Source organism: Accipiter gentilis, chromosome 14, assembly GCF_929443795.1.
Source record: "Accipiter gentilis chromosome 14, bAccGen1.1, whole genome shotgun sequence".
NCBI classification, from domain to species: Eukaryota; Metazoa; Chordata; class Aves; order Accipitriformes; family Accipitridae; genus Astur; species Astur gentilis.
In genome coordinates this window covers 19,342,091-19,352,532 of record NC_064893.1, presented here as the reverse complement: position 1 = coordinate 19,352,532, position 10,442 = coordinate 19,342,091, and the positions used below count along the sequence as shown (strand labels likewise).

At 54.9% G+C, this 10,442-nt stretch overlaps 1 protein-coding gene across 1 annotated transcript in view; it reads left to right on the top strand.

Moving 5' to 3' along the window:
* Positions 1-6,096: 6,096 nt before the first annotated feature.
* Positions 6,097-10,442, top strand: part of MYH7B (myosin heavy chain 7B) — a 28,732-nt gene continuing 24,386 nt past the window's right edge. Inside the window, exons 1-5 of the mRNA XM_049817415.1 lie at positions 6,097-6,244; positions 7,032-7,135; positions 8,906-9,049; positions 9,158-9,314; positions 9,409-9,436. Of these exons, the coding sequence (XP_049673372.1) occupies positions 6,148-6,244; positions 7,032-7,135; positions 8,906-9,049; positions 9,158-9,314; positions 9,409-9,436 (530 nt within the window). The 5' untranslated portion in view covers positions 6,097-6,147. The remainder of the gene's footprint in view (positions 6,245-7,031; positions 7,136-8,905; positions 9,050-9,157; positions 9,315-9,408; positions 9,437-10,442) is intronic.

Here is a 10,442-nt window from a genome sequence, read left to right as displayed (position 1 = left end):
AACTGCTGAAGCCAAGCAGGTCCCAGCCCAGCACGGCCACCTCTCTCAGCTTGTGTCCTCAACACCACCCTAGTCTAGTTTCCCATGGAATGAAGGAAAATGTGGATGAGGAATGGAGAGAGCAGGGGACTGTGATGGGATCATCCCAGGGACCAATGCTCTGTGAGCAGCTGGTTTTTTGGGACTGGTGTGTGTGCAGGACACCACCCAACCTTGTGCTCCCAGATCTCAAAGCAGATGAAAACTGATGCAAAACCAGAGCAGCTAGGGCACTGCAGGGGCAGATCCTGCACACAGACTGGCAGAACCGCATCCCAGCTCTGGTTCTAATCAGTCTCTGCACCTCCCTTGCAGCCTCCAAGGCAGCTCTTGGTCATGATTTCCAACAGCTGCTCTATGCCAGGGTCTGTCCTGGCAGGCCAGCTGCAATTAAGGTGCTATTAAGTATTCAAATGAACAGGGCAAGATTCTCTTTTCTGTCATTGCTTTGAAGTGCATTGCCAAAATCTCAAGCATCTTCACTGAAGACTCACACGTTCCTGTAATTTTTGCAGAGTTCAGTACAACCTTCATTCCTAAACAGATGCTTTATGGTGGCAATTCCCAGAAGAAAACCCCTCGAACCTCAAAGCTGGTAAATTCAAAGGGAACAAATAAAGCCTCTCCAATTTTCCCAGTCTCCAGGTGATCTCACTGTCTCTATGCCCACATGTGACCTTGCTTGCTAACTCTGGATACAAATTTCTCACATCATGTCTCTTCCAGGTATTTTCTCAATCCTGATACTTACTTCGGAGACTTCCTGCATGCAGTGTAAGCACAGTGCCCGGAGGGTCAGCCACCAGTGTGCCCATGCTGCCCAAGCCTCATGCCATGGCAAGGTGTGTACCACTGCACCGAGGCGCTCATGGCAGCAGCAGCTTCATGCATGTTTGCAAAGACTTAATGATGCAGCACTTCATCTCTGGCCAAAGGACAGCCAGCTTAGGACAGGGGGACAAGCACTGTCCCCAGGGTGGGAAGTCCAGGCAGCAGGGAACTCATGTTGGGAAGTGTCCAGGGAGCTGTGAGATGAGGGGATGCAGTGCTAACTCCATCCCAAGCCCCATAAGAGCATCTGCCCTTTGGGGTCCCTGCAGCAGCATCGCTGCTGCACCCATCTCCTGCTGATGTCGAGGGGTACATGGAAAGCTGTGCTGTGGTGGCGGCTGCTGTCTCTCTTGCCCTGGTGGGACAGGGCTGTAGGGGTTTAGGGGGTTTGCTTTGGAGGGAGCCTTGCATGGCCAGGCTGAGCCAGAGGGATGCTGTCGGACTGGCAGCACTGGCCTGTCACCTCCGCCTGTCTCACTATAAGCAGACATTCTCACCCGATGGAAATATGCCTGAAATAGCCCCTCAGCAGATTGTCTTTATCTAATCAGCCACCCTCACGCTCCCCTCCAGTGCATTTCAGGGAGCTGATAGTGGTGATATGTTAAGTGTGGAAACCTCTAGTGAACTGCCCGACACGTAGAGTAATTCTCCTTCCTGCAACTTATCAGAGCCTGCTAATGGGAAACATTCCTCCCAGGGATTGGGGACCAGCCGGAGGATTTCTCCAGAGAGGTTAGCTGAGCCCCTGGCACCCTCCTGGCTTTCCAGGGCTGTGTAGGAGCTGATCTGACCACAAAATGCTCATTGAAGGGGCAACTCTGAAGTCTGGTGCTGGTGGTGTCCTGTCCCATGGGGAGAGGCTTGTCCAGCCCTTGGGGGCATGGCTGAGGAGCCCCATCCTCTTCCATCATATCAGGGGACACCAACATCAAGCACAGAGCTATGGGGGGAAGAATGGGCATGCCTCAATGGTCAGGGGAGATGCTCCCACTGCTGAGGATGGTCGTGCAGGGCTGGTGGGACATTCGGCCAGACTGTTTGCTTTGGGCAATAGCCACCTAAAGCAAACTCCCCTCTGCGCAGGCTAAAGCCATGGGCTCCTCGTTGTGCTTGTGGGGTTTTGTGGGAGGTCCATAGGAGCCCTCTGTGGCCACTGCCCCACTGAGGATACCCCGTCACACATGTCTGAGCAAGGCACAGCTCAGGCCTTGCCAGCAATGTGAGGATGAGCTTCCTACCACCCTGAAAACCACATCACAAACACCAGCGGCAAAAACACCCGAACCCAGCGGAAGTGCACTTCAGCAGCTGCTGGAGCGACCATTCCACATTTCCCCTTCTACAGATCTCCTTGGCCTTTGATGGACCCTGCTGGAACCTCTTCAAAGAGGGAGAGAAACTAGGGCGAACAGAAGGAACTGCAGAAGGAATCTCCGAAAATAAAATCGCTTTAAAGATAAGGCAGGGGAGGGGGTGAGCAGAGCACGGGGCGAGTACATGCCCTGAGAAGAATGTGTGAGGCTGGGCCAGCTGGTAGGTCTGGGCCGAGAGTTCGTCCCACTGCCGGGGCGCTCATGGCAAAGGTACTTGGCACCGGACCTGCCAAAGGCCTCGGGTCCCTCCAGGGTGTGGGTGGAAACCTGACTCCGAGCCCAGGACAGAGAGGCAGAAGACCACCAATGTAACCTCAGAGCGACCTGTGGCCCACCGGCATTTGTGGCTTTTCAGGACACTGAGACTCTGCCATTTTGCCATCTCGCCATCTCGGCAAGGTTGAGCACCTCTGTCATGCCATGGTCAAGAGGGATCTCAGGACTGGTGTCCCCCTGATGATCTCCCCAGGGGAGCTGCAGTAGATGCATCTGCAGAATCCAACTTTGCACCAGCTGCTGCCAAATCCTAGTGAGGACCTGAGCTTCTGAACACCAGCCTGGTGAGAGAGTGCCCACATGGGACATAGAGATGGGGGCTTGCACCTCGTTTTATCCTGATGTGCTCAAAGTCATCTTGTTCATGCTACAGGCTCCCCTCCATGGGAGCATTTTAATTCATGGGGAAGACTGGCACCGTGCAAAGCCCTTACGTTACGCTGAGCAGCCAATGAAGGCAACATCAACCCATCACTGAGCCCAGCCATCTTCTCTGCAGGGGCTCAAGCCACAGGGGACAGGCCTGGAGTCCTCTTCCATCCCATGAATCTTCTAGACTTCACTCCAAAGTAGGGTGGGAGGGCAGAGGACCTGCCTGTCAGGGGTGTGTGTGGGAGCAGCACTTGGAACCCAGACTTGCAGGGTGTAGCAGCAAACCATGTCTGTGTCCTGGATGGAAGGACTGACCACTGCTGGGGCTTCAGCAGAAACCCCCTCCACTGCCTGGCTTAGGTTCAGGGCAGGTCCTGGGGCTGCAAAAATCTCTCTGCAGCCTGGGCTGTGTGCCCAGGCTGAAGCCATATGCCCTAAGTACCTCCTGGTGCTGCTTATTCTGGCTGTGGCAGAAGCCACGCCATATCCAGCCTGGGCACAGCACTGTGCAGCTAATCCTTAATCACCCCGTGTCTCAGTATCCCCTACTCTCAGGAGGATACAACAGCCCCAAGTTATTTTGGGGTGTGAGGGGTGCTGAATGGGGAATAGCAAAACCCTGCAGCCATGGGCCCTGGTTCTCCAGTATCACCTCAGTGGGTTTCTTTCTAATTTCTGTGTCCCCAGGACATGACCACATGACTGGGGAAGCAAGAGGTTGTTTGGCATGAAGGCACCCCCCGGCCGAGAATGGGGGATGCAGCCATCCAGACCGTCTACAGGGGCCAGATGCTGCCCCCCCCGCACGTGCATTTGGGGGTCCCAAGTCACCCAGGTCTAGTTAGGCTGATTTCCAGCTCCCAAGATGGTTGCAGCTCATTTCACGCAAGTCTGTGTTGAATCCAAACAGCCCACGAGTGGCCCTGCTCCCACAGGGAGCATGGAGTGGCTTTGCGTCTGGGAAGGAGCAGAGCAGTGCTGCAGAGGACCGGCCATGTTCCCTGGGGGGCCGAGCAGCAGTAGCCCACCCTGGCACAGTGTGCACATCCCGGCTGCAATCGCCCGGCTGCTCCCTGGGGCCCTTTGCCCTGGGGAAGGTGTATGCTCCTCCTGCCCTTGACAGCGGCATCTCCTGGCCTGGTGTGGGCAGGAGGGAGATGGGGTGCATAAAGCATCCAGCCTTGCTTTGCTTTTTAAATGCACCAAAGCAAAGGCAAAGAGAGGAGCAGAGTGCTGGGATGGCAGGCATGAGGGTCCTTCGGGGAGGCAGCAACACGCCAGCCCAGAGGGTAGAAACGTCACTACACTTTGGATGCCAGCAACTAAAATGGCTTTTCCTTGAGCCTGGAACAAAAATCCCTGTGGTATGGCCATGGGTCCAGCTGGCCCCCACCGGATCCCATTCCCATCTCGGGCAGCCCATGATGGTGCTGCCAGAATGGAGGTGTGCTCTGGGCTGCGATCACCGCATTGTACACAGTGTCTTTGGGTACTGCTGGGGTAAAACGGTGTGGGGGAAACCCAGCAATCTCTCTGTTGAGAGATTTTGAATCTGGCCTAGCCATGAACCAAGCTCCCACACCAAGTGAGTGAGCTCTGGGAGCAGGACCTTGGGGTTACTGCTGGGCAGAGCTTGCCAAAGGCAGAGCCCATCCATGGCAGCGAGGCAGAGCAGGGGGCTTGAGGCACCCAGCCCAGCAGCATGCCTGCCCTGGGAGGCTGCCCACAGGCCACTACAGCTCAGGGGAGCATCAGGTCCCTCTGACAAAACTGTTGAGTTTCATGCATATAACCAGAAAAGTAAATTCTGGCATTTGTGGTGGTTGGTGTTAAATGGGTAGCGGCTGGTGTGCCTCGGGAAACAAGCAAAGCCCTTTGAGAAGAAGACAATGGGGTAGTAGAGACCAAGCCCTGAGGTCCTTCCCTGGTCCCCAGCTCCCAGGCAGTCTGCCCAGGGAGAGGCAGAACCAGAGCTGAGTGAGAAGTTGGGATGCTCCAGCTCGGAAAGCCATCAGCCGCACACATCCTGCCAGGCGGCAGTTCTCCTGGCGGGGTGCGGGGAAGAAGCAGGAGGACGGATTGCTCAGGTGCCGGAGGAAACAGTGAAGCTCTCATTCCTCCGCTCCCCGCCAGTGCAGGCAACGCGGGCAGGCTTGGAGAGCTGCGCTGCCTCCCTGAGCTGGAGTCTCTCACACTGCCTTTGTAGTCGCCTGACAATACAGGAATAAAAATAACCAGGCTGCATTTGCAGAGAGATAAAAGCGAAGTTTGCCTTTTGTGTCTCTCCGGGCAGTGGGACAGGAGCACCAATGGAGCTGTGTGGACATGACACATGGGAATTTCTGACATATCTTTTCCCACTCTGACCTTGACAGACACAATAAAAAGGGGCTTTGCCGCACGCACACAGCCACTCAGTCCTATCACCAAGGTTAGTAATAAAGAGCATGTCTGTGTGCACGCTTGTCCTCTGCTACTAACCCGCTTCACCTCTGCAGGGTGGATGTTCCTGGAGGACAGGGGCTGACTCCGGTGGTACAGGGGAGGGTGGGACAGACCTGGATCGAGAGCATTTTTGCTCAGGTCTACGCGCTTTGCCAAGTTGCTGGCTACCAGCAGTGGCTACGTTTGTGATCGCTGCGGCGTTTCAGAGCTCTGCTGTGTGATACCACGTTAGATGGATTTTAGAAAGCACTATCATAAAAACGCTTTCCAAGCAGCTGTCACGGCGGTCTTCTAGAACGGATCTTCCCAGGAATAATACCTCCAGTCTTGCTTTTATCTTCCTGCAATATTGCTCCGCAAAACAGACCTGGGTCTTTGCAGAGGTTTTGTGCAGGGTACGAGGGCTCCAACAGGTCTGTAGAGCTGGAATAGGTTTTAGCTGAGTTTATCAAGAAAAGGGGTGTCGTTGACAATCTCTGGTGACACCTAAAATGTGACTGTGGATTTTGACACCAAAGCAATGCCAGCTTTCCCAGCTGGAACTTGCAGTGTGGGGCTGATAGCAGCAGAAGGGAAAGTGTTCAGTAATTGTCTTGTTATTATAGTTAGTTATTATTAGCTAGTATTGTTGTCACTATCTTCTCTCACTCTCTAAATTTAAAAGCGCGTTTGGCGACCGTGTTGCTCTCACAGCCCAACAGCGAGTGCTTTCCCCATGCACTGACTCCTTGTCCCTTCCCTCCTTTCAGCATTCAGGTGTCTTTCACTCTTCTTTCACTGCTGCCAAGTCTTCCTCCAGCCGGGCAAGATGTCTATGCTGGACATGAGTGTGTTTGGGGAGGCTGCTGAATACCTCCGGAAAAGCTACACAGAGCAGCTGAAGCTTCAGACAATCCCGTTCGATGGTAAGACCCCGAGGCAGCTCTCGGCACAACCCCGTGTGTGTGCCCCAAGCCAGCCCCTTCGCCATGGCTCTCTTTGGAGACCATCCCCATCCCTTTCCCAGTGCTGCTCCTCATGGTATTGCAGGCACTGCAGACTTGCCCCCACCACCCCAGAGGACAGGACGATCTCAGAAGTAGGAAAAGCAGGTTTTTTACTTTCCCCTTGTTTACTGAAGTGTGGGCGGAGTTGGCCCTTCATCTCCCCCAACCCTGAGGGGAAGGAGGGCTGAGGGAGATGGGCTGAGGGACTGGCGTGAAAGCCTTCTCCAGCTCCACTTCATTTTGGAGGTGTCTGCTCCATCCCAGCCACTGCGCTGTATTGCAGCTCCCCATGCTCAGGCTCCAGGGCCCAACTTGCTCCTCTTGGTTCAGCAAATGAGGAGAGTTTTGCTTCCTCTCACTGTCTTTGTTCATGACGGTCTGAATGCAAGCACACGTGAAGCAGCAGACTTCTGTCAGGCTAAAAGTTGACCCCGGCAAAGTTAAACAGCTGCCAAACATGAAGAAGGCAAAGAAATCCAATCTCCTATGACCAAGAACGTAGGAAGGAATAATCACTGTCCTTCCATGTTATCTGACTGCATTCATGTGGCTTTCAGTTGACAATTTCAAATGGTTTCCTACATTTCAACATGGTTTGTGTCTTTTCTCCTTTCCTTTCCTTTCCTTTCCTTTCCTTTCCTTTCCTTTCCTTTCCTTTCCTTTCCTTTCCTTTCCTTTCCTTCTTCCCTTCCCTTCCCTTCTCCAGGAAAGAAGCGAGTTTGGATCCCGGATGAGAAAGAAGCTTATATTGAAGTGGAAATCAAAGAAAGCACTGGTGGCAAAGTCACTGTGGAAACCAAAAATAAGGAAGTAAGCAAAATACCTTTCGTTTTCCAAGAGGGAGCAAGTGTGTGCAGACAGGGGGGATATGTGTGACAAGATCATGTCTGAAACTAGCCGAGCTCTTGCTGATAACGCTTCCACATTCGGTGATTAGTCATGCCCTGAGGGGACACACACCACAGTGTGTCAGGACACGTAAGCCAATTACTTGCCAAGAGTGGCAACAGTTCAGCATCTTCCATTGAGTGTTTGCTCTCAAACATGGTTTACGGTGCGAGACAGAGCAAAGGGGGACAGTCGGGCTGGCCCAGCACAGCTCCCAGACATGGGAGGAAGGACTGCCTGAAGGCAGCGCCTGCCCCAGCGCAGCCCTTTGCAATGCTGAACTGCTGCCCGGATCACCCTGAAGGTTGACACAAGAGGTAAGGGGCCAATTGGCCAATTCCTGCTCGTTTTAGCTGGGATTTGCAGTGGAGTGAGCGGTGCTGTTGGAAGAACAGGCACTGGGCAAAGGGGTAGGACCAGCTATGTGTAGTGGTGAGGCTCCAGCTTTCCAGCAGTGGGAGGGAGGCAAACCAAGCAGGGATGAGCTGCTACTTGTCAAGAAAACATCCAGTACAAATAGCTGCAAATGAGCTTAATTAATATTCCTTTCTTGGCTATGGGAGTCACACAGCCCTGCAACTTCATTGCAGTGCAGAGACTCATGCTGGTGCAAAACTGGGAGAAAGAAAAAGGGTCTGACCAGGCAGCAAATGGTAGACTTTATTATTTCTATTTCTTGGCTAGCCAGCATGGCACTGAGAAGTGTTCATGTCTGCTGAATTTAAAAGAAACATACGTAATCGTCTTTGAAAAGTGTCAAGGCTTTGCAAATATTTTTGTCTGAAACTGGGAAAAAAAGTAAAGAAATTTGCCCTCTCCAAAATAAAATTTATTGGGCAGGGGGTATAAATTTAAAGTTTATTCTTATGTTTAAAAGATCTTCAGCTTCTGCGAACAAAGCAGTTTCCAAACCTTTTTTGCTGATCCTCTTGAAACTGTCTTTTTTATCAATTTGTCATGGATTTACAAAATCTGAAACTATATCTGCTTTCACTGGATCAGCATTTCTGGCAGAAACAGTTTCAAGAGACATAACCCCACCCTTATTCTTCTATCTACCCTCCCGCTTTTAATACTTATCACCTTTTAACACCACACACTTGATATTCACCTGTAAAAATACCCCAAACAAACCTCTTTGAAAAGTTTCCTTTAATCTTTATCAAAGAGACCATTTGCTAAATCCAGCTTCTTCCATTCAGGCCAGATACGTAATGTGATAGTTTCCCAGCGCTTGGCTTCTCAGGATTAAGTAAATCCAGTTATAAGTGATGGGGTACAGGCTTCAGCTGTTTGCCCAAATAACCAGAGATCTCTCCATGCCGCCGCAGGGTTTTAGGCTGCAAAGGAGAGCGCAGGATGGGGGTGTTGAGCACGTTGTGGGGTGACATCTTGGTGCCCCCCAGCTTGGACCCTGTCTGTCTGGCTCGGCCACACCCCATCACCCTGGGGAGGGAGCGGGTCTGGGGCTCGCTTGTCCCAGCTGGGCTTTGTGGCCAGGGTGCTGGTGGGGCTGCCCTAGCCCCGTTACCCCAAAATGGAGGGCAACCCTGTCGGGAAGACAGCAGTCACGGGGCCAGGGTTGTCCCCAGCATGGGACTGTCGGTATGCCTGTCCACCTGGCGGGTTTTGGGGGAGAGGGTGTTTGGTGGGGGCCAGGGTCCATCTGACATGTCCCCCCTCCTCCGGCAGACACGGGTGGTGAAGGAGGATGAGGTGCAGCTCATGAACCCCCCCAAGTTCGACATGATTGAGGACATGGCGATGCTGACGCACCTCAACGAGGCCTCTGTCCTCTACAACTTGAAGCGCCGCTACTCCCATTGGATGATCTACGTAAGCCGACAGCCCCCGGGCGACGGGGGTCCACCCTGTGGGGTGGGGAGGTGAAGGGGCGTCGGGGCACCCGACGGGGCACTCATCTGCCCCCCCTTCTCCCTGCAGACCTACTCGGGGCTCTTCTGTGTCACCATCAACCCCTACAAGTGGCTGCCCGTCTACACCGCGCCGGTGGTGGCAGCCTACAAGGGCAAGCGGCGCTCCGAGGCACCCCCGCACATCTACTCCATTGCCGACAATGCCTACAACGACATGCTACGCAGTAAGCCCTCGCCTTGGGGTCCCCCATCTTGGGGGGTCTGGGCTCCTGGGGCAGGGGGTGAGGCACCAGCCTAATGCCCGTCCTTCTCTTCCAGACCGCGAAAACCAGTCCATGCTCATCACGTAAGTGCCCCTCCATGCCCTTGCCTTGCCCAGCCCTGGCGTGAGTGGTCAAGGCCCCCCCGCGCTGCGCTCCCGGGGGAGCCACGGGCAGGCACCCCGTGCCCCAGGAGGGCCCCCCCGGCCGTGTCCCCTCCTCCCCACCCCGGCAGCTGTCGGCCTCCCCCCCGTCCCTTCCCGCCCAGCCTGCCGCTGCCGCCACGCCAGGTGACAAAGCCCCGCGCGGGCCTGGCGGGCAGGCTCCCCCGCACCCCGACAGCTGCGGGAGCTGCCATGGGGTGCCCCGACCGCCGGCATCCTCCGAGGAGCGATGGGGGAAGGAGAGATGGAGGCCAAGGCCAGAGGGAGATGGCGGCGGCCGGAGGGGCGGCGGCGGGGGAGGAGGGTGACGTGGGAGGGTGTAGGCCAGGTTGATTTCAAGTGACATATAGATAAGGGCTATATAAAGGACACTAAAGGACCCTATGCTGCTGCCAGGAGCCACGGACATTTTTAGCCTCGGCCATAGCCTAATTAGGAAAGGCAGGGGCTGAGGAGAGATGCTTGGCGCGTGTCCGGTGGCGGCTTTGCTCCCCGGCTCCCCCCCGGCTCTTTGTGGCCTGGGATTACAATGGGAGAGCAGCTAACTATAGGGATGAGCTCAGCGGGGCCCGCTGGCCACCCACACCCCGCGCCAGTGGCACGCCGGCCCCAACGCTCGCCCGGGCAGGATTCACCCCGGCACGGTGCTACCGCCATCTCCAAGAACCCCCAACAAAGCGGGGCGTGCTGAAACTACCCGAGTGGGAGCAGGGGAGGCCAGTTCCTGGCTGATCCTGGACAGCTGAAGCCCCGGGGCCAGGGCCGTACAGCCTTGGTGGGTGCTGGCACCTCCTGCCATATCTGCGGCGGGCAGCTGATTCCCCACGGCACCTTCGAGGAGGCAGGTGGAGCCTGGGCTTGCAGCTGGAGGACGTGGCGAGGATGGAGCTGGGTTTCGCTCCAAAGTCAAGCATGTGCACCCCCAGAC